Source organism: Podarcis erhardii (genome assembly GCF_964252035.2).
Source record: "Podarcis erhardii genome assembly, chromosome: 14".
NCBI lineage: Eukaryota > Metazoa > Chordata > Lepidosauria > Squamata > Lacertidae > Podarcis > Podarcis erhardii.
The window spans coordinates 50,400,270-50,424,262 of record NC_138503.1 but is presented as its reverse complement, the minus strand read 5'-3'; the positions used below and the strand labels follow the sequence as shown (position 1 = coordinate 50,424,262).

The window sequence follows — 23,993 nt, the reverse complement described above, 5'->3', positions numbered from 1 at the left end:
AGTCCAAAGCATCATTCACAAGAATCATTCATCATTTATATAAGAAAAAGCCTGAACCAACATAGTTAAAAGTTATGGTAATGTACTATTTTTTTTTTTTAAGTATTATTTCACAATAATTAGCAGTATCATTCAGTTTTTAGAATTCAGATACGTGGCAGTAACTTTTCTTTTTCTGCTGCTGTGATAAAGTTAGTGCTTTTAAAAATACCTGACCAGTATTTGATCTGCTTAATTGACCAAATCCTTTCCCCCTTCTCACAGAATTATAGGGTTGAAAGGGACCCCAAAAGACATCTAGTCTAACTCCCTGCAATGCAGAAACACAGCTAAAGAATCCATAACAGGTGGTCATCCAACCTATTCAAAAACCTTCACCACCTTCGGAGGGAATCCGTCCCACTGTTGAACAGCTATTTAAATCAGTCAAATGCTCAACTGCAGTATGTAAATAAATTAATATTGGCTATCTGTTTGCTTCTGGGCCCAATTCACAGTGCTGATGTTAACTTTTAAAAGCTCTAAATGCCTTGGGAGCCAAATATCTTATGAACTGAGTCTTCCCACATAGGTTATGATATTCTGCTAAAGCCCTTCTCTAGGTAGCTCCTTTAGCAACAAATGACAGGGTCTTCTCAGCAGTGAACCCATCACGCCCCCCCCCCCGCCCCCCATTTATCACCTATGCTGAGATGATATGTAATAGCCATCTTAAGAGCTATCACATGGAAGAGGGAGTATGCTTGTTTCTCCTGCTCTGGAGGGTAGGAATTGAACCAATGGTTTCAAGTTACAAGAAAAGAGATTCCGACTAAACTTACTGACAGAAAAACTTTCTGACAGCAAGAACTATTTGACAGTGGAACAGACTCATATGAGAGGTGTACTCTCCTTTCTTTGAGATTTTTAAGCAGAGGTGGATGGCCAGCTGTCATGGATGCTTTAGCTGAGTTAGACTAGATGATTCCAGTTCTAAACTTCTATAATCCCATGCTCAGTCTTATTCTAGGGGCCGCCCCACCCCCCAAAAACCACCCAGGTATTGTGAATTTGATGGATTTTTTAAAAATAAAATGGATTTCCTGTGTAAAGGACCACGTTGATATATTTTAAGAAATGTCAGCGTTTCATGGGCTGAGTGTTCAGCCACTCCAGGTCCCACATTTGGGTTGGACTAATAAAAGAATGCTGCCCTCATAAGGGATTTTGGCATTTTTCCAATGGGCCAATGGGCCTTTGCTTTTTGCCCACTTCCCACAGCGGCATGAGGACATCCTGCTAGCTGCAGGGCAGGAAGCTGCAGAGTGGCTCCTTCCTTCCTCTCCACAAGCCACGTCAACCTCAGGATGTTGTACCTCAGAAGGGCTTCCCATGTCCCTCTTCCACGAGGAATGGAAAGGGAAATGACTCAGATGATTCTGCACGGAAATTCATGGCCATATGAAGACATCCAGGAAATCTGTTACAGGACCTGAGTGTGTGAAGCTGTTTAACATGGAATCCTTTTAACAAGAGATGCTGGGGGTTGAATATGGAAACCTGTGCCTTGCAAAGATGCACCCTACCACCACACTATGGTCCCCAGCCTGTGAGTGTGGCATGAATTTTCCTGCAAGATTCCATGAACTGCGTAAAACTTCACTTCATCTCAGGTACGGATACAGAATACTGTCCTCGTCTCCAGCAAGTTAGACATAGGTATCCTTAGTTTCTCTTTTAAAAGCGATGAAGAAAAACTCTCTTCTGAAGGAAAACTGTATAGCTGTGTTATCGGCAGGCAAAAGAATTTGGCACTGAACAATGTATTTTAAAGAATTACCGCTGGGGAAGGTGGTAATTTAGAACAGGGAACCTGTGACAACCCACAGAATGGAGTCTAGCTCACATCAGAATAGCCAGTGGTCAGAGACTCCGGAAGTTGCAGTCCAACAATACCTGGAGGTATACAGGTTCCCTGCTTGTGATTTAGAAGATCGGCCATGATGAAAACTATTTTCATATAGAGCACACAACATTTTTTTTTTTTTAAAAAAAATAAAAGCCTCGTGTCCTGCATTCTGTTTAACAAATGCTAGCCAGATGCCTCTGAAACAGCCTTCCCCAACCTAGTGCTCTCCAGAAGTTTTGGATTACAGCTCCTCCAACCAGCACAGACAATGGCCTGTTGCAACCTGGGAGTTGCAACCTGGAATGTAAGGATGGCACTAAGTTAAGGGAAGGCTGCTTTGGGAATTCACAAGCAAGGTGGGAAGATAATAGGCACCTGCAGCATCTGGCACACAGAGGTATATTGCCTCTGGCCATGGAGGTTCCATGAATTTGTCTCAGTTTTCCTTAAAAAGCCATCTATGCTTTATATCAGAATGGGGTGTTCCTCCAGATGTTCCTGGACTACAACTCCCAACATCCCTGACCATTTGCCATTCTGGCTGGGGCTGATGATAGCTAGAGTCCAGCAACACCTGCAGGGTTGCAAGTTCCACTTCCCCATTTTATGCCACTTTACTTACCTTTAATGTTTTGTTTGGTTTTGGATTAGTCGTCATAACCTGGGTACGGTCACCTGGACAGAACTGCTCAGAAATTGCAACTAGAGGGGAAGAGAAAAAGGAGAGAGAGAGAGAGAGAGAGAGAGGAAACAGGTTTAGAGAAAGGAAACAGACCCAGAAAAGACATTCTAAATGGGACATTTCCCCCACCAAATTCATATGCTGCATTTCGATTCAGAGAACGTCACATATCTTTTATATGTCGAATCTATTTAAGGCAATGCTCCTCCATTCTTTTTTGAACTCTTTCCCTTGTCTTTCTGCTCATTTCCGGAACCACGTAAGCCAGCTCACCAACCATTGAGCCCACAAGAGAGCATAGATATACAGGCTCCTAAGGTATGTGTGGATGGATGTGTTATTCAATTATCCAACAGTGGTATTAGAAAAGGCATAAATTCAAGGAGACCTTATTCGAGACCTCATCCTAGAACCACTTGTGGGGAAACATCATTAGGAGAATGCTGTGCTCTTCCTGGGCTTCCCAATTCAGGCTAGGGTGGATGAGCATTGTAGATGTGTCAGGCTCAGATCCTGCTGTATCAAAGAAGTGCTAGGCAAAGGGGGGGCGGGGTACACAATCAGCAGTGAAAACAGAATCCCCTAGTTGCTCAGTTTCATTCAGGGGATCTTTAAAGGCCAGAAAGCACCTCCTGATCTGTTGTGGCTTATCGGTATGGCTGGCTTCCCTGTCACTTTTCTCAACACCAGAATGAGTGGGGATGGGGATGGCACAGGCTCAATCTCTGCCTGATGCCCCCCGCTTGTAAGTTTAAAACCCACTGTAGTCTTGCGTCATTCCATAGCAAACACAAACTTAGTCTCATTGATCTGCACTGCCTTCTGTTAGGGGACAATCAGTTTGGGGCTGGGGAAGCTCTTTCTTCTATACCACTCCTGGAACTCTGTACTTCCTCCCTCTGTTGCCCCACAACCCCAACGTGAAATGAAAACTGCTGCCTTAAAGAGAATAAACTAACAAAACTAGGCTTTTTACAATATAAGACGCAGGATGTGGGGAGGGAGAACTGAAGCAACATCATGCCCTAGCCTGGCCATCAGTAGCCATTTCTGCTAGTTGGGGCACTGAGTGGAGCTACTAGAACTTCTAAGTCTCAAGTTGTCCCTGATTTCCTCCTCCCTCCCAATCCATTTTCCTTATGTGAGGTGTCTTTTTAGATTACTAAAAAATAAACTAAAATATTAAAACCAATCCCTGCCCCCAGGTCTGCAATCTGTAAGTCACACTAGGGAGCTTTTCCTCAATTGAAGAGCAGGATACAAATTATTTAAATAAATGAGATAAACAGGTCTATGATTTCAGTCTCACCTATGTTATTACAGGCAAAGACAGGGATTCCCAGTTATCAGTGATCCTATCAGACATCACAGGCATGCAACCAGAGCTCACTTAAAGAAAGAAGCAGCACTGATTATACAGGGTGAGTCCTTTAAAAGAGGCCCCGTGGATACAGAGTACACATGTTCCATGGGGCCTCTTTTAAAAGACTCACCCTGTATGTGTGTCTAAGAAGTTGCATACAGACCCCTGGGTATGTAACACTGGACCTTCCTTGTTGAATAGGCATTCTGTGTGTGTTCATGTTAGGCATGAGAGCCCAACACAGAGCTATAGTTGCCAGCATTCACTAGACAAACAAAGTATCAATATCTCAGATTGTACATATATAGGAACATAGGAAGCTACCTTCTGTCTAGCTCAGTATTGCCTACACGGACAGGCAGCAGGTGTCCAGAGTTTCAGACAGGAGACATTCCTTGCCTTATCTAGAGATGCTGGGGACTGGACCTGGGACCTTTCACAAGCGCTTCATCGCTGAGCTATGACCCTTCCCCATTAGAAAACCACTTTATACAGACTCAAGGCCACTGGTCCACATAGCCTAGTGTTGTCTGTCATAATGGGCAGCAGCTCTCCAAAGCTTTTCTAGTCTTGCAACCACAAATCATTTTATGTACACTGCCAGGGTTGGATCTGAGTTCCTCTTTCTGCCTGAAAAAGATGCGCTCTGCCACTAAGGTGCTTTGCGCCTGAAGGCATGGAACCCAAACAAAATCTGGGGTGATGTTTTTGGCTATTAGGCTAGGGAAGGATTGTGGAATAACAAACCAGAACACCCGATAGGACTGAACACAACAGCGGCTTAATCCACACTCAGTAAGAAATCAGAGTGGCAAGATGGGAGAAGATGAGAAAGCAGCCCGAGTTAGACATCATTTCTGTCCAGGATTTTCATGTAATTACCAAGTTATTGAGGTAGGGAAGAGCTCCTCCATCCCTACCTCCCGTCTCCCACACCATTGTGTCCACAGGCCTACAAAGACTTTAGACCCAATTTTTATCAATTTGCTTATCCTGGATTCCAGCATTTCATGATGCCAATCTGATTCTCTCTCTCCCCCCCCCCCCCGTTTAAGTGAGGGGGTTTCTAAATTTGGAACAGTTCCTTATCTGTTTGTCTGGGTGCCGTTCATTCCGTAAAGCTAACCTTTTCTTCCCCAATCTTAACAGCTCTAGCCGATTGCTATTTTCTCTGTACAGTTTTTGAAAAACCATGCAACAGTATTTTGGAAATCTGCACAAATTTATTACAATCACAGAATCAGGGTTAGCAGATAGCAGAAACAGGGAATATGCCCCCCCCCCAATTAAAAAAACAACACACACAAACTTTTACTTAAGACACCCCTCCACCCCACACGAAGGTCACCTAAGAGCTAAGGGATGATAACCTCTGGCCTTAGTCCCCACCCTGCTAAAGATTTCAACAGTGCAAGTAGAAAAGTGAACAAATCTCTGCCCACCACCACCTGTAAGCCTCCCAAATCTCAAGGCAGACAAACAAACCACACAGGAAAAAACCACAAGACGACAAGACAAGGATGGTGGAACAGGTTGCAAAAGAGAAAGAGAAAAATGCAACGTTCTCCTCACTTTGTGGGGTTCTCTCGCCCTAAGGCTGAGGGAGGGGGTGCCCTTCTGATCTTCCCCGCTGTGTGGAAATGTGGCACCCAGCAGCGACGCCTCCTCCCCACTCGCCCTGAGGACGGCTGCCCTTCACTCTCACCTCAGGTACACTTTGCAAACTACACCCCTTCAATCAGCGCAGGAGAGGCAGTCTGCCTGTCTAGACCTCGGCGGCAGAGCCTCCACCTGCATCGCGCAGCACGGATGGATGACACAGTTGGAGCGCCTGTAGGAGAAGGGGGAGAGGGCAATGCAGCTGTGACATCACAGCAGCTTCCTTCTCCCCTGCCAGCCTGGGCCGGGGGAGCGGAGGGTCTGGGTGCTCAGGGCTGTCGCGCCTAGCAAGCACAGGCGGCTTTCGAAAGCTGCAGCGCCGGGCGTAAGGAACCTTAGAAGACAGCCTGGACCGAGTTCTCCCTTCTCCCCTACAAGCTCCCTTCCGGAGAAGGAAAACTTGTCTCCATCCACCTCTACATCGTGTCACACGTTCTAATCATTCATTTTTATTTTTTTTTAAAGGATACTCAGCCAAAGCATCCCAAGCATGATTCCCTTCCGATAGTTGCCATGGTGACCTTGGGAAAGTAGCCAACCCCGAGACGGTAACCATGGAAACAAGAGAAGCCCAAAAGCAAATCATGACTTGGGGTCATCTCTGTGCAAAGACACTGGGAGGACAAAGGGAGAGTCAACAAATTCAATTGGTTTCAGGACACTCTTTCCCGCCCCCCTAGAGAAAGTGAAAGGGGGAAGTCCAGCAGGCTGAATGGAGGAATTTGAGCAGGGGCGGGGCGGGGGGGGCGGTCTGGCTCAGCCACAAATGCTTCTCCCTTCACTTGTGGTGATCAACACAGTTCAGCTTCACGTGACATGCGCGCAAAATTGAAAACGAGAGAAGGGATTGCTGCTGTGGAAATGAAAACATTCCCTTTCAGGGGCCCTGCACTTCTTGGGGACATAGCTGATTTGCACCAAGTCAGATCACTGTGTCTGTCTAGCTCTGCACTCTTGGCCCCGACTGGCAGCAGTTCTCCAGGGTTTCAGGCGGGGGTCTCTGCCAGCCCTGCCTGGAGATGCCAGGAACTGAACATGCAAAGCAGGTGCTCAGCGATGGCCTAGCCTCTCTCCTCCAGAAACTCCCACTGAACTACGACCATGCTTCTTTAAAGAAACAGATGTGGAATAGTGTGATACAGAAGTTCCCAAAATGGTCCACTGACCACCAGTGATCCGTAAGCGTTATTCAGCTGATCCACTGCATGTCTGCAAAAATGCATTTAAAATTGCACATCATGTAGCACAACGCATTACAATTACTACAGCAGTCAGAAAAATCATTAAGTGGTCCACCAAAACCCTCAGCAATTTCCAAGTAGTCCATACATGGAAAAGTTTGGAAGTCGCTGGTGTAATACAATAAAGAAAAGTACCTCTGAGTAGATACAGAGTGCCTTCCCCTCACTGCTAAGCAACCACACCTTGCGGTTAAAACAGGGAGGCATCGTTTGAGAGTCTGGACACCTGTTAGAAATCAAGCACAGCTCCCAGTAATCCTGGGTAGCAGTGTGAGAATGCAGCCCAAATATTTTAAAACTCTGAAAGTCTGTAGGTGCTTGCAGAGGCTCTTCCGCGTCGCAGGTCAACTCTGTGCTGATACACTGAATGTGACTGTATTTGCCAATCCCTGTAGGAACTGGAAAGACGAACAGAACTGACAAAACTAGTAGGCGATACAGATCCATTACTAAGGTAGCCAAGGTGTGGGAAGCAAATGAGGACAGAATGAAGAAGATGCAAGAAAAGGGAAGGACTCAACAGGCTGAGGGATTGTGGGATATATTTTAGGAAGTGGAGGGAACTGTTATTTCTACAGCAGCATCAATATAACTCAAGCACCGAGTGCAGTAGCAGTGTCCTAAGCTTGATGTGAGCCAGGGCTGCCAAGGTACCTAGAATTCATTTCTTCTTGGAATGAGAAGCAGGGGGCAAAGGCAAGGACTGCCTAACAAAAGTGGGTACTGAAGGGCAAGAGACTCGGAGGATCCCACACACAGGGAGGCTGCAAGGGGGTTCTAGGCCTCAGGATCTCCCAGAGAGAAAAGCAGGCGGCTTTGGAGGGCAGCTGAGAGCGGTTAAAAGCCAGAGGAGCGAAAATCACAGGCAAGCCACATAACGGGAAATGAGAAAAGGTGGGGCGAGGCGGTAGAGAGCTTTGCAGAGAGCTGGAAAGGAGCCCAGCAGCGTTACCTTGGATTTGCAGAGCCCTTCCCAAGCCCTTGCTCATTTCTGTGCAGCTCTCCTCTCCCGCCCTCATGTTTGGACTTTGCCATGCACCATGGAAGCCTCCTTGCCGCTGCCCCGGGCACCTCCCGTGTGGAAGGCAGGTTGTGCAGGCAGGAGGCGCATGAAGGCAGGAACTCCGCAGGGTCTCTCTCTCTCTCCTCCCGCCAAAGGTTTTCGGTGAGAAAGTCAAGGAAGCAGAGCGGGGATGTGGCGGGAACAAAACAAGCTCAGTTCCCTTCCCTGTGTATGTACACATACACACACACACAGCATGCCTTAGGCCATGCATCCCTTTGGTGCCATAGCTATGCAATGAGTCACCAGCTGTTTACAGAGTGGGAGAAAGCTCACATTCCCACAGAACCAGAAACACTTCCTCCTCCTCCTCCCTGCCTCCCCACCCCAACCCCTATAAGGAGAGGCATACACTGGAGTCTTCCTGTACTTGGCAGGGCTCTACCAGAAAAGGGAAGCAGGAAAAAAAGTGAGAGAAAGGGAGGGAGGGAGAGAAGGCCACATCCCACTAGCAGACACAAAAAGGCTTTTGATCCTGGACCTGGAAATATTCAAAGCACTTCTCCCCTCCCTTCTGCCAGCTGATGGGAAGGCTAACCCGAAGCATGCTCAGAGATGGGAGGAAGTCACAGGACTGGGAAAGTCCAAAGGCTGAGAGTTGCTGCTCTTCCATCTGCCCACCCAACCAGCTGCTATTTTTGAGAACGCCCTTCAACTTCCTCCCGCCTTCAGGTCACCTGCTGCTTCTTTATGTCTCCTGCTTTTGCTGCTGCACCAGACTCTCATATTTCGTATGTGTGTATGCATGGATGGATGGATTGCATGAGGCAGCAGCAGGGATGTGCAGCACTTTGGTTGCATCTCTACAGGGCGGAAATAAGAACCTAAGAAGAGCCTGCTGAATCAGACCAATGGCCTACCTAGTCCAGCATCTCACAGTGGCCAAACTGATGCCTTTGGGAAACCCTCACGCACAGCCACAACCACAAGAGCTGGCTCCCCTCCTGCAGTTTCCAGCAACTGGTATTGCAAAGCACTGCTGCCTCTGACTGTGGAGGCAGAACAGTCACCATGGAGAGCAGCCATTGATAGCCTTCTCCACGAATTTGAAGCCATCTAAGTTGGTGGCCCTCACCGTCTCCTGCAAGAGTGAGTTTTATAGTTTTAACAATGTGCTGGCTGAAAGGCTTAAAACTCTCCCAGATCTTCCAACATTCAGCTTCACTGGATGTCTATGATTTCTACTGTTATGAGAACAGGAGAAAAACTTCTGTCTGTCTGTCTGTCTGTCTGTCTGTCTGTCTATCTATCTATCTATCTATCTATCTATCTATCTATCATCTATCTACCTACCTACCTACCTACCTACCTATCTAATTTTATTAACTTCTGGGGAAGATGGGAATCTCAGACCTATCTCTCTCAATTGCATTATACTAAATCTCTCCAAATTGCTCATTTTCATTTCCCCACACTGTCATCCATGCTATGGAAAAGCTGTAGCCCTCAAACACTGGCTTCCGGCCATTAGTACCTACTAAGGAAACATCTAATGATCATCACTGACCACCAAGGCCACAACAGTAAACTGTTATTAATTCTCATAGTTCTTAATATGTGACATTATTCTACATTGATAATTATGTTCTCAGAACATCCTATATGAAGCTAAGCCAAGAGACAGCAACTTATCACAGTCGATTCAGGACACTTAATGGCTGTGTGGAAATTTGAACCCGGCTCTCCCACATCCATGCTCAATGCTACGAATTTCCACTTAGCAAGTGTAACTATTGCAAGTCATTACAGTCATGATTGGCCATGAAAACCAAGAGGAGTCAACCAAACGTGACAGCATGCCATGAGATTTATAACTGCTGTCAAAAGTAAATGGTCAAAAAAAATACAGCATTGCAAGCCTGGAAACATCCAGGATACTTCCCCTAACCCCACTGTCTTGCTCCTCAACTTGATCAAAAGCAGTCATCAGGGATGTAAAAAACAGAGAGAGAGCTATGTACTTCTCTCTGCTACTCTCAACAACCAGGGACCTGCTCCTGGCCACCATATTGACAGACATGTTTGAGGAAAATAGAATGGTCACTATAAGCACACCAGAAAAAGCAAAACATGCTGAAATAGTTACCTGCAGTGGGTAATTTATTATTTTTTAAGCTGCAGGCAAGCAGTATTGCAGAAATGCTTCTGGTGCTTTGGGGCTGGAGAGCAGAAGATAAGCACAACTACGGCTTCTGCTATCAGGCCAGGGAACCCAGGGCCACTGGGAGGCTTCCTCCCAGGAAGAATATTAAGGCAATGGGGAGACCAACCTGGCCCCACCCTGCCTGAGTAGACACGCAGTTCCAGCCACTGGTTGCCCCAGGGAGTGCAGAAGCAAGCAAGGGCCACTCTGGAGTCTGGTCCCTTCCACTGGCTGAAGGACCGAGAGCCACCCATTGCTATTCAGGCAACACCACCAACAAAGGAAGAACAACCTGGCCCCAGGTAGATGTAAGTGCTCTCCAAGAGCTCACCTTGAAAAGCTCCTCTCCCTCCAGTCCCTTTTCTTGGTGCCTCCTGCTCTTTTAGTCTAGCCACTTTGGGAGACAGCAATTATCTAAAAAGTGGGATAAGAAATATAGTAAATAAATGAGATAATGCTGGATAACTCCAGGGCAGCTGGGCAGGAAGGAGGCTGGAAAAATTAAAATGTGCCGTGGTGCTTCAGAGGCTCATTCCAGCACATGAAAAGCTGGTGCTGCTTATAAGCACCAATAAATCATTTTGGCCATCCAGTTCTCTCTCTTAGCGGAAGCCAGCTTTTTATCAACAAGTCAACCTGCATGTGTGGTCTGAATGAGGCTGCTGGAGCCACGAACGCCAACTGTTCTCATCTCCAGTGCAATTATTGCTTCAGCCTGCACGGGTAACTCACTCAAGATTGCCAAGGTACATTCCCTTGCCTGTGAGTAAGGATGAAAAAACTCCTTCAGGCTGCCTTCATTTATTTATTTTATTGTGTTTTTTTTTTAATAATAATTTTTATTCAATTTTTAAAACACATAATTAAAAAACAAAAACATCACAAAATACAAACAAACATAAACAACTCAAACATAAATAAATTCATAATCTTATTTTCTTGTAACTTCTTTCAATCGACTTCCCCTTACCTCCCTTTTGCTGCATCCTTATTTTAAATTTTTTTAGCAACCCTTTAGTCAATTTATCCATTTAGTTCCCTTCATTAAATTCCCATAAATTTGTTAATTACAGCTGTAGTTCTCTGCTTCTTACCCCTTGACATCTTAACACTCCTCAATTTTACAACAGTTTTTAAGATATATTTTAAATTTCTTCCAGTCTTCTTCCACTGCCTCTTTCCCCTGGTCACGAATTCTGCCGGTCATCTCTGCCAGTCCCATGTAGTCAATCACCTTTGTCTGCCATTCTTCAAGAGTAGGTAGTTCTTGCATCTTCCAATACTTTGCCAGAAGAATTCTTGCTGCAGTAGTAGCATACATAAAGAAAGTCCTATCCTTCTTTGGCACCAATTGGCCAACCATGCCCAGGAGAAAAGCCTCTGGTTTCTTAGTAAATGTCCATTTAAGGACTTTCTTAATTTCATTATAGATCATTTCCCAGAATGCTTTCACCCTCGGGCAGGTCCACCATAGGTGATAAAAGGTACCTTCATTCTCATTACATTTCCAACATTTATTATTGGGCAAATGGTAAATTTTTGCAAGCTTGACTGGGGTCATGTACCACCTGTAAATCATTTTCATTATATTTTCTTTTAAGGCATTACATGCCGTAAACTTAACACCAGTGGTCCACAACTGTTCCCAGTCAGCAAACATAATGTCATGACCGATATCCTGTGCCCATTTAATCATGGCTGATTTCACCGTTTCCTCCTTCCTATTGTGTTTATTACATTTAGATACCACCTTTATATTCCAAGGATCTCAAGGTGGTCACATGATCCTCCTCCTCCCCATTTCATCCTCACAACAACCCTGTGAAGTAGGTTAGGGTAAAAAGATGGTGACTGGCCCAAGGTCACCTAGTGAGCTTCATGGCTTAGTGGGGAATCAAACCCTGCTCTCCCATGTCATAGCCCAACATTCTAACCATTACACCACATTGGCTCGTCTCAGCTTCTGGTGTTCCTTAGGCTTAAACAGGAAAACGCTCCCCTGTTCTATCAATCCATACTTAAAACAGGTTCCCAAGCTTCTACCTAGGGTGGCCAACTTTTTTTTTTTTTAATCTGATACCAGGAAGCAGCCAGAGAAATTTATTAAATGATTATTATCAAAATAATGTATATACCATCTTTCATTTTGAGAAGAAAAATCAAGGCATTTTGAAACAAGTAAAAGCCAACAGCAAAATCACAAGTAAAAGCCAACAGCAAAAAACAATACACATTATAAAAATACAGCTACCCATAATCAAAATACACAGTATAAAATTTCATCGACAACATTAAAAATGCATAATTAAAATGTATAATGAACAAGCCCATTGAACGGCATAACAGTTACAACATCAATTAGAACAGGTAAACTCCTCAATTTTCAAAAGTGGCAAGCATTCACCAACAGCGTCCCTATTCAGCCTATTGGTCCTCATACATCCAAGGACTGGTACAGCTTCTGCACAGCCTCTCCTGACTCAGAGGTAACAGAGAAACATCCCGATTACTCCAAATGGCTTCATACAGATGTTAAAATAGCACCTTGTGGCACAGCTAAACTGTCAGGAAGTAGACACATCCTGGCTGCCAATCTGGCTATTGGGCTAAGCTGAAGGTGTTCCTACCAAGATAGAATTCTCTATACAACTCAGAAACCCAGTTACTTCAGAGACCACCTTACCCCTTGTAACTTAAAGCTTTCAAGCTGTAAAGTTCGGCTAATAATTATATTTACAATTGACATCCATTTGCTAAAATGGATTCTCTGCCCCCCCCCTCCCGAAAATAACACACGGGAAAATTTTCCCCCCCACAACAGTGACCACATCACTGCCATTTTCAGGAAACTAAATCAGGTTGCCCAGCAGTGCCAAATATCACTTTCCTGTGGCAAGAGTACAGCATGCTCAACAAGGTAAGGAGCAAAACTTCCCTCACTGTTGTAAGGTTGACAAATTCAGCTTCTCTGGGTTCAGATTTTGGATTGCCTGGGTAAAATATGTTACACGTTGAGGGTAATAGACCATTCATAATCTGGCATCACATACAGAGATTGGATGAATGGCGTTTGACAGATGATGGTGGTTCGCTGCCTTGGTCAGTATGAGCTGACAAATGCTAAGCATTTCTTCTTACCCTGATTCCATTTTTTTCTCCCACTGAATCTCCAAGGGAGGAAACCTTACTCCATTAATACAAATGTATTTCTGTATTGTAGTATATTTTTATTTATGTATTTATTTATTTTCATTTATTATTACATTTATATCCCACATTTTCTCCAAAGAGCTCAAGGTGGCACAATCACTTCTTCCCCTCTTCCATTTTTATCCTTACAACAACCCTGTGAGGTAGGTTAGTCTGAGAGAGAGTGAATGGTCCAAAGTTACCCAGAGATCTTCGTGGTCAAGTGAGGGTTTGAACTCTGGTCTCCCAAGTCATACTTTGTCCTTAAATGCAGAACTATACCTGCCTCCCCCACCCCACAAAAAAGTATTGATCTCTTGCCACCTTCCAACCTAAGCCCTCAATTGAAACAAATAGACCCACTGCGCTTAACTAACATTCTGCTTAGGTTGCAATTTTTTACACACTTACCTGGAAGTAAGTCCTGCTGAAGACAATGGGACTTACTTCCGTGTAGACAAAAGATCACGATTTAGTCATTATTCTTTATTTTATCTACATTTCTATGATTCTATGGAAACATAAGATAGTTATCCCTAAGGTTTTTTATTTTACTTTTTATAAAATATCCCAAACTTCAGTATTTTTCTTTAAATGAACACATTAACCAAAGTCCAACAAAAGGAATCACAGGGGCCAGTAAACACTAAGCATGGAGCGTTGCTTGCAGGGAGATGCTTCCACTCTATCCTTCACAATTTTTTTCTCCTGCTCCATCAATCCTCACTCATACACGGCCAGCCCATTACCCACAACAACATAGCAAGGGTGGACATTGGCAATTATCAGAATCATACAGACGGTGGGCATATGCAAAGATTTGCCTTGAACTGCTGGTGGTGGTGGGAAGGAGGGGAAAAAAGGGAAACAGGTGAGTCACAGTGTTTACATAGCAGGGAGAATTCACCCAGCTGGCCAGGTCCCTGTTTCCCTAGTGATCAGAACCAGCAGCGAAAAACGGGCAGGAGCAAAGCAGGAGGCTGAGAGAGGCTTCTGCCAAACCACGGCTCTCTGGAAGAAGGCTGGATGGGGATCAGAGAGTCTTCCGTGGTCTGGGAAGCAGATGCTGCAGATAGTCTTTGGTTACAAGGGAAACAAATTCAGAGGGAGAGGCATGTCTGTGCTTTGGACAACACAGATTGGCAAAGATCTATGGAAGAGACCTATCAATGGACAGGGATAATGGCAGTGTAATCCACCTGAATATATGAAGCTGCCTTAGACCAGGTCAGGCCATTGATTCGTCAAGCCCACTGGTATTCACACCAGCCTTTGCAAAGCAGGTGCACTTTAATTATTTTGGACTACAGGTCCCATCATCCAGCATATTGGCTGGAGCAGGTGGATCAAAATATCTGGAGGGAGCCAGATTGGGGAAGACTGGTCTACTCCAACTGAAAGTGGCCCTCCAGGACCTCCAGCATAGGTATTTCCCATCATCTGCTACTAGAGGTCCTTTTAATGGGAGATGCCATTAATCGGGGACCTTTTGCATTCAAAGCACGTGTTCTGCTTTTTCAAAAAGGTTGTAACCCTCATTCGCCTGTTTTGCACAGGCGTCTCCAAATTTGAAGCCCAGGTCCTTGCACACTCAAAGCAAGAATTATGCTCTTAAAACCCAACACTTAAGTATTGGCGCTTAGTGTATTCTAGAGAACCCTGGCGTTCCTCAGAAGCTTGTTAGGCATACCTCAGTGAGATCAATAATGGTGAACTGATTTCCTGAACGAGCATTATGCTCACCGCAACACATCTTCTCCTGCAATGCTCAATGACAGGGGAGCATCAAGTGTGGTGGGCTATGAAAGAGAACCCACTGCTCACTCAGGGTAGGGGTTGGGCCCAACCGCAAGTCCATGTAAGTCACGTTTTCAGAACACTGTGACATCCCCAAAATGTGCTATACTATTATTTGGCTCCTTGGTAGATGATCAGATGTGAAAAGAGAATCCAGTGGGGAAAGGGTCTAAGGCAGGGGTCAGCAACCTAAGGTCCATGGGCCACATGGGGGTCGTTTAACCAGCCCATGGACCCCTGCTGCCTGCTCGGGGACTCCCCTGCCGCCTGCTTGGTTGACTCCCATGCGTCACGCTAAACCAGGATGAAAAAGAGCGGGGACCGCCTTCTGCGATGCTGGGCGGCTTCCCATTGGCTGCAGGAAGCTCCTGCAGCCAATGGGAAGCTGCGTACGCCTCCTCCATGCCGGAAGGAGCGTTTGCACGTTCTCCGGACCACCACAGCATCTGCGGGACTGTGAACCGGCCCAAGCCACAAAAACTTTGCCGACCTCTGGTCTAAGGGAACCTTTTTGAAGGGGAGTTTGTCAATCATACTTCCAAGAGGTGCGGACCAGGCTTTTCAGCTGATGAGTCTGAATCAGTTCACCCACCACCTTGCTCCTCAGGGAGTCCCCAATGGAAAAGGCAGAGGGAATACTGGGGCCACCATATGCGGCTCCAACCCAAAGCACTGCCGCTTTAAAGCCTTTGAAACCTCACTTAACATAGATAGATGCTTGACCACCAAAGAGTTCAGCTGCCTTTCCCCAGGAGCTCTCCAGACGCTGAACAACTGCTGCTCCAGGTTTGATGGTCAGCACCTTGCAGACTCACAGCTCAACCAGAACTGGAGAGTGAGTTCAGGCAGCACAAGACAAGTTATCACTACTGCAAATCTCACTAGCATGAAACACAACACACTAAGAGTTCATTTGAAGATGCTGCAAATGTCATCAGCATGTGCTGCCACACGGCATTAATAATGCAGTTTCCTAGCCCTTAATCTTTTATAGCTTCCATAAAGTGGAGGGGGCAGCTGTGGTTTCTTCCACCACCATGAAACTCTCAATACAGCCAAGGCTGCAAAACTGAAAATAATGCAATCTCTAGAACCGTTGCTCTTATGAAATACCGCTGCCGCCGAGACCCTTTCTAAGTTAATCTGAAGCCACTAAACCATTTCACAAAGCCCAGCTCAGCTCTTTGCTTTTCTGATGCAATCCGTTCCAAAACAATTTTATCTGTGACAAAGTCCAGGTTTCAGCAACCCCCTTTTTCCACTTGCTCATTTGGTCTCTCTGTAGGTAGAAAATAGGGTTAATTATCCCTTGCCTACGGCTCTGCTGATACTGTGCACTGCTATTGGGTAACACGGGTGTCCATCATGTTTAGGAAGTGACTGCAAGAAGGAAGGCTTCGCTGCATTACAGCTTGTACACGGAAGGAAGAAAACACAGCAAGCAGGCCAGCAAGTTGCGGGTTTTGCCGGTGCAGAAGCAGCAAGGTAAATGAATTAAATACTAAACCACATCAGGCTGACTGGGCTAGTGGTTTGAGCAGGGCTGCAGTGTCAAAACAAGAGGGCCTCAGAATCCCATCCACAAAAAGAGGCACAAACTTTCCACCTTAAGAGGATGGAATACTCTATTTTCTGCTTCTTTCTCTACTTCCAAGAACCTTTTTTTAAAAAAAGAAGCCAGCAAGGAGATTGAAGGGAAGCAGAATCGTGTGTGTGAGAGGCAGCCAAATAACAGAGGTCCTCTATGGCCTGCCCTTGGCATAAGGATTTTTGCTTGCTTAGCTAATTCCTGATTTGCAAAGGTCTCTTTTCTTAGGACGTTCCCCCTAAGACAATTTCCCCCTTGCTTAGTTTTGAAAGAAGAGGAGCAGCTTTGGAAAACAGGAAGGAGAAAGTTTCGGATTGCTTGAAGTGATTTTGTGTTTGGAAGCATCTCAGTTCTACAACTGGGAAGGGGGAGTTCCTCTAGCGTCTAACGAATTGGCATTGTTAGCACAGGTTGTGCTTTTTTGTGCGTGTGCTTAAAGTGCTTCACGCAGTTACCTTGGTCATTCACGGAGGATACATCAATCAACAACTATCAGTGGTTATTTCGATCCTCCATGTTCAGAGGTAGCGTGCCCCGAATGTCAGTTGCTAGGGGCAACAGTGGGAGACGGCTGCTGCCTTTGAGCGCTGCTTGTGAGCTCTTGAGGTACATCCAAATGAATGCCATGGGAAGCAGGATTCTGGCCTAAACAGATGCCTAGTGTGATCCTGCAGGGTTCTGCTTACATGTAAAGTAAAGTAAAGCATGTGTAGCACCATTTTATAGGTGATGGGGCTGAAGCAGAAAGACTCTTGGCTTGCCAAGATAACCCAACGGGTGCCGTTCGAAACCCTTCCCATCTCTCTTCCAGTGTTAGAAACTCAGATATATAAGCTAGGCGCCGAACAGCACCACATACCAAGGTTACAGTTGCCAAAACAGAATGCCTGGTTGCCATTTTTGGGCCGAACGGCTTGAAAGTTATATTTTTCAATACAGTGGTACCTCGGGTTACAGACGCTTCAAGTTACAGACTCCACTAACCCAGAAATAGTAACTCGGGTTAAGAACTTTGCTTCAGGATGAGAACAGAAATCGTGCGCTAGCGTCGCGGCGGCAGCAGGAGGCCCCATTAGCTAAAGTGGTACCTCAGGTTAAGAACAGTTTCAGGTTAAGAACGGACCTCCAGAACGAATTAAGTTCTTAACTGAAGGAACCACTGTATGACTTTTTGGTTCCTGAAATTCATTCTGATTGTGCAGATAAGATGTAATGGATAGAATTCTACAGATGTGTTGCTAGTGTGTGAAAACAAGTCAAGATCAAATGATCCCCAGGCATGCACATCCACATGGTGGAGACGTCAGGCACCGTCCTGGCATCTGGCTGAAAGTGGCCGATAGCCAGGTGCAAAATGTGCCTGCTGCTCTTCACAACAGACTTTGGTCTCTTGTCAGGGGAATGCTCTCAACCCAGAGGTTGCTTTCCATTTCCCCACCATCTTTCTTAGCGCACAGCCAAGTTTCTAGTCACAGCAGAGTGTCAGACTTATTGGACACTCTATTATCTAAAGCAGAGACAGAAAACCGGTGGATGTCTACGAACATCAGGAAGGCAACTCTCATCAGTCCCAGCCAGCACTGCCCATGGTAATAGATGACAAGAGTTGTCCCACAACATCTGGCAGGTCCTTATAACTGGTCTAAACGAAAGATGGTGGAATTCACAGAAAGTTCTCCCTCCCCAAATATCTACTTCTTTCCTAACTTTTTTTTTAAAAAGAGCACACACACACACCCCCCCCACGGCAGCCTATCCTCCCTCTCATACAAGATACTCCGGCCTGTATTCTGGACAGGCTGGTTGTAAAATACACAAAGCCCTACTCCACATATCCTATTATGATTCTCAAACAGCAGCTCCATTTTTTAGGCTGACCATTTTTGAAACTTTGAGACTTTGAAAAGCCTGGAGAGCTGTTATTCAAAAAACAACAACGTTGAAGCCCTCTGGGTTTCTGCAAGTCCTTTAGTGGACCTAAAACAACTCTATGCTTAATCATGTCTACACATGACAAATAATGGTTGCTTTTCTAGCTAACCCCTCTCAGAACTGTAATGGAGATCATAAGCTGACCTGACCAAAAGTTACAATGCCAGCCATGTTTACTTTCCATAGGGATGCTTTCCTGTAGGAGCAAGACACGGGGAAAGGGCTCTTTAATCCCCTTCTCTCCCACAAGAGCAGCAACAGATGCTTTGGTTTCGTTCTCCCATTATCTTACACATGTTAATCTATCAGGGTGCATAAGCGAAAGTGCATAAGAGGCATAAACTCTGGCAAAGGCTATGCTCACACTGGAGAGTGGAGAGCCCTGAGCCTGTGTCTTGGCTTGGGAGAAATCAGCAGAGGAGCCTGCAAGGAGTTCTCAGGTCACTAACTGCCCATCCATTGTCTAACCAGTAAGGAAGCAGTATACTGCACCAATATTAAACCAGTGGGCAAGTTATATTGGCCCTCACTGTGCCAGTATTCACTGAATCATTTTTATTTGAATCCCATGAGATTTTTGGAAGTCTCCCTGGTGGCCCTGTGAGAACATATGATTAAGATAGACTCCCTAGTTGAGAATTTCAACTATGAGCTGTCATAAGGAGGCATGGCCAATTAAAGCAGTCCACAGTAGTTCACAGATTGCAGAGATTAAATGATTTGAGGAAAGCGAAACTCCCTTTTCTTTTGCAATAGGTTCCACTGCTGCAGAACCCAGTTCAAGCGACTTCCCTCCACCGGTGTCTGCTGCATGCTTCCCACAAACTACCAAAGCCTGCTGTGCATGCCATCAAGATGCATGGAGATTAGATTTTGCTGAATGGACTCATCTGAGGTTAGCTGGCCAGGATGCATGCATGCTACCACTGAAAGTGCAAAGAGCACAATGACTCAGAGGCACCTCATATCCAGAGTCCCTAAAAGGAGTTAATCTGCCGACTCATTCGGCAAGGCTGAAATTCCTCGAACCCAAAGCCAAACTTCCCCGACCGCAAGCAGAGTACTGGAGCTCATTCTACTCCTAAAGTACAATTACACATTCATCCGTGAAAAACAAAACAACATTTAAACTTACTATAAGAAAGTCCAGAATAGATTTCACACCAACCTACCCACATCGCACAACTGCTCATGCATGTGCAACCTATGCGGCAAGTTGTGAATGTCACAGCCCCTCGGGCACTAAATAAATTCCAATATAACTCCCCCAGCCCTTCACATATTCATCATTCTCGGCCTTCCCATAAGGCAGGTTGGTATGGTTATTCCCCTGACTACTGAAAGTGAGACTGATGAACTGAATTGATTGGAGGGCTGCGGTGAGACATGAAACCAGGAGTGTCCTTGGTTTTAACACTATTAGACTCAGGGGCATCAGGTAGATTCCACTAGTAGCAAACAAGAATATATAAATTCCTGCTCACACACTCATCAAACATAAAGGTATCCAGAAATGTAACCATGTTAATTTGTTGCAAAAAAGTGGCTTTGGATTAGCAATATACTCTCAATTTATTCCGGGGTCACAATCCGCAGAGAATGAGTAAATCCAAAATCGTGTATAGTCAAAACACACTGGGCGCAATGGCGGGTGGGATTGCCAAAGTTCCCCCCCCCCCGTATATGTGTGTGTGTGTGTGTGTGCGCGCGCGCGCGCCAAGTGCTTAAAGTGAAATGCACTGAAATTGCGAGTTACCTGTACAGTGGTACCTCGGGTTAAGTACTTAATTCGTTCCGGAGGTCCGTACTTAACCTGAAACTGTTCTTAACCTGAAGCACCACTTTAGCTAATGAGGCCTCTTGCTGCTGCCACGCCGCCGGAGCACAATTTCTGTTCTCATCCTGAAGCAAAGTTCTTAACCTTAAGCACTATTTTTGGGTTAGCGGAGTCTGTAACCTCAAACGTATGTAACCTGACGTGTATGTAACCCGAGGTACCACTGTAATTGCAGCACAAATGGCACCTGCAACAAAACGTTGCCTGTGATATGCTCCTTCCATCACCCCACCAAAGAGGAAACATAGACTCTGATGGATGGGTCTGGGGTTTACCCCATGTCAGCTGTGATGCGCGCACCCCCCCCCCCCCCCGTGCATGAACAGTGTCTTTTTGGCTACATAAGCTCAGCTCTAAACATCATAAATAGAGTAATTTCATAGACCAGAATCCAGTTCATTGTATAAGTTATAAGATTACACGGTGCATATATAAAATATAGCCACACGGGCACATGGCTATGAACAAACTGAGTTTTTGTAAACAGTGGGGCCAAGAGGCCATGAAATGCAAACAGGTGCACCACTGCTTACAAACATGTACCTGCTGATGTTCACAACCTGCCAATAGAGGGGAGACATTTCACATGCCACTAAGTGTTGCACTTTTAAGGTGTCAGAAAATCTAATCCATCTAATGCTTCACAGTATAACGTAAGCAAAATGGTAGGTCTCTGCTCTCACAAGCTTCTACAGGCGCACACATATATCACACAGGCATAAAACTAGCTATTTGCTTGAAATTACTTAGGTATCACCTCCATGTGCCCTACAGAGACATCTGTAAGTTGGAAGATAATAGGGTTTCTCCCTTTGCCCCCTTTTATGGTGTCTCTGAACCACAAAATGATTCACATAACCATGTAGGGGTAGGCAGTGAAAGCGGTATCCGAGCTGGTGTGACATTTGTGTTTTTACCTAAGAGACCAAGAACATGCAACAATCATATATGCAGGTTGTTTATGCAGTTCTACAATGTGGTAGTTGTAGTTAAGAAGTATTTTATACAGAATATTGTATGTATGGTGTAGCAGTTAGTGTGACAAGCTAGGACCAGGTGGGCATAGGTCAGCTCCCCATTAAGTCAGGATGCTCCCTGATGACCATGGACCATTCTCTAAGCCAAAAATATGCATCGGAAGGGGCGTCAAAGGTCATCCAGTCCAAGCCCCTGCTGGTGCAGGAAGGTCACTGCTACAGCATCCCTGATAGGTGACCGACCACCCAGCCTGTGTGTAAAATCTTGTAATAGAAAGTCTGCCACATTGCAAGCCGTCTATTCAACTATCAAACAGCTTGTGTGGTCAAGAAGTTCATCCGCATCCTTTGCTTTGTGATCTGTTTGACAGCTTTCCAATATCTTAAGAAGGCTGTCAGACTACCTCTTCATAATATCTTCTACAGGCTGAACATTTTATTATGTTCTTGTTTTGCATTTTGATGTTGTGAACTGCCCTCTGATCTATGGATGAAGGGCAGTATACAAATATAATTATTATTGTTTTTCTAAACTGCTTTACCCTTTCCTTACAGGACCTTGTCTCAATGCCCTTCCCAATTTTTGTCACTCTCCTTTTGACAAGCACCAGAGTTGTTGCAAAATTTGGAGGTTCAGAGCAGGGGGCGGGCATGGCTGTGTGTATGTTATCCTTAGCTTCTTCAAGAGCAGTTGGGAGACAAATGAAATAGAAAATATTATTACAGTGAATAATATAAGAGAGATAAAGTCTTGCCTTCTGACTTCTTGAACTGCTCGGGTGTGCAATAAATATATTTATATAGATACTTTACCGTTTGCCAATTTGAACAGCAGCAACATTTCGTGAGCATAAAATAGCCTTACACAAAACAGGCTACAGTGACTATGTGTCCTCCTTCTCAGAGGACAGTCCCCTGTATCTGAATCTGAAGCAGTCATGTATTTGAAGGGCTGCCCCATTCAAGTACAATGTAAAGAAGAAATCAGAAGAAGGAAGACCAAGGGAGGTATTGAAGGTGCCCATTAACAGCTGAGCAGCAGTCAGGTCACCTGGCCACATTGTTCTTCACCACAACAAAATGTATTTCCATTGAAATTATAGTCATTATTTCAATTTCACAAGGCTTTTAAGAGCTGCTAATGTAAGCATTCACTAACTTAGAGCAGTTCAATTTTACAGTTTATTTGTATTGGTTGCTGCTGTTTTAAGTTTGTTGGTTGAATTTGCTGTATTAGCCTCATAAAAGGTAAAGGGACCCCTGACAATTAAGTCCAGTCGTGAACAACTCTGGGGTTGCGGTGCTCATCTCGCTTTAAAGGCCGAGGTAGATGGCGTTTGTCCACTTCCGCAGACAGTTTTTTCGGGTCATGTGGCCAGCATGACTAAGTTGCTTCTGGAGAAACCAGAGCAGCACACGGAAACGCTGTTTACCTTCCCACCAGAGTGGTACCTATTTATCTACTTGCACTTTGACATGCTTTCAAACTGCTAGGTTGGCAGGAGCTGGGACTGAACAACGGGAGCTCACCCTGTCATGGGGATTCAAACCACAACCTTTCGATCAGCAAGCCCAAGAGGCACAGTGGTTTAACCCACAGCACCACCCGCATCCCAATTAGCCTCGTAGAATCATATAATTGTAGAGTTGTAAAGGACCACAAAGATAATCTAGTCCAACCCCCCCCCCCGCAAGGAAGGAATCTTTTGCCCAACAAGGGTCTCAAACCCACAACCCTGACTAAGCTATCCCAACTTCAGTATGTGTGCTTTGTTTATTCATCATCATGAATAAACTGTTTAGTATGTTTGTTACTAATCTGCTAGACACCTGTGAACATAAACCTATGTTGAAGGGGCAGGATAAAAACGCTATACAATGGTACCTCTAGATACAAACAGGATCCGTTCCGGAGCCCCGTTCGCATCTAGAAGCAAACGTAACTAGCAATGGCACGTCTGCGCACACGCGCATCGCTTTCTGCTGCTTCTGTGCATGCGTGTGACGTCATTTTGAGCTTCTGCGCATGTGCAAGCAGCGAAACCCGGAAGTAACGCACTCCGTTACTTCAGGGTTGCCGCCGAGCGCAACTCGAACACGCTCAACTCGAAGAGTATTCAACCCGAGGTATGACTGTATGATTCTAAGGAGGATGGGTGAGCGCCCCGTGATGGTTAGCTGCAAACAAGCAAATGGGGTGAGGGCGAGGTGGGGTGGTGGGCTAAAGTTGACAGGCAGCACCCCACACACACTAATGGACCAGCTTCCCCTCCCAAAATAATAATAATAATAATAATATTTATACCCCACTCATCCGGCTGGGTATCCCCAGCCACTCTGGGTGGCTTCCAACAGAATATTAAAATACAATAACCTATCAAACATTAAAGCTTCCCTAAACAGGGCTGCCTTCAGATGTCTTCTAAAAGTCAAACAAACTCTGATCCACACAGGGGCCACTCTGGGCGGCTTCCAACACAATATTAAAATACAATAACCTATTAAACATTAAAGCTTCCCTAAACAGGGCTGCTTTCAGATGTCTTCTAAAAGTCAAACAAACTCTGATCCCCACAGGGGCAGGGAAGAGGAGAGAGAGAACTTCATACCTACATAGATAGATATGGCGTGGCA

General features: G+C 45.3%; 2 protein-coding genes across 8 annotated transcripts in view; one reads left to right on the top strand and one right to left on the bottom strand.

Moving 5' to 3' along the window:
- MAFK (MAF bZIP transcription factor K) overlaps positions 1–23,993 on the bottom strand; it is a 31,733-nt gene that overhangs the window by 7,293 nt on the left and 447 nt on the right. For 2 of the 7 annotated variants that reach the window (XM_081840045.1, XM_081840046.1), the window contains exons 1-2: positions 7,786–8,144; positions 2,511–2,590 (exon numbers count right to left, since the gene is read on the bottom strand). In XM_081840045.1, the coding sequence (XP_081696171.1) occupies positions 2,511–2,590; positions 7,786–8,110 (405 nt within the window). In that variant the 5' untranslated portion in view covers positions 8,111–8,144. Of the gene's footprint in view, positions 1–2,510; positions 2,591–5,505; positions 5,612–5,638; positions 6,059–7,785; positions 8,145–10,370; positions 10,395–23,993 lie in introns of those variants that run through there. The other 5 variants (XM_081840047.1, XM_081840048.1, XM_081840051.1 and 2 more) reach the window with 4 other exon arrangements.
- LOC309329093 (lysosomal alpha-glucosidase-like) overlaps positions 16,399–23,993 on the top strand; it is a 44,657-nt gene continuing 37,062 nt past the window's right edge. The window contains exon 1 of the mRNA XM_081839619.1: positions 16,399–16,510. The gene's annotated coding sequence lies outside the window, so the exon portion shown is untranslated. The remainder of the gene's footprint in view (positions 16,511–23,993) is intronic.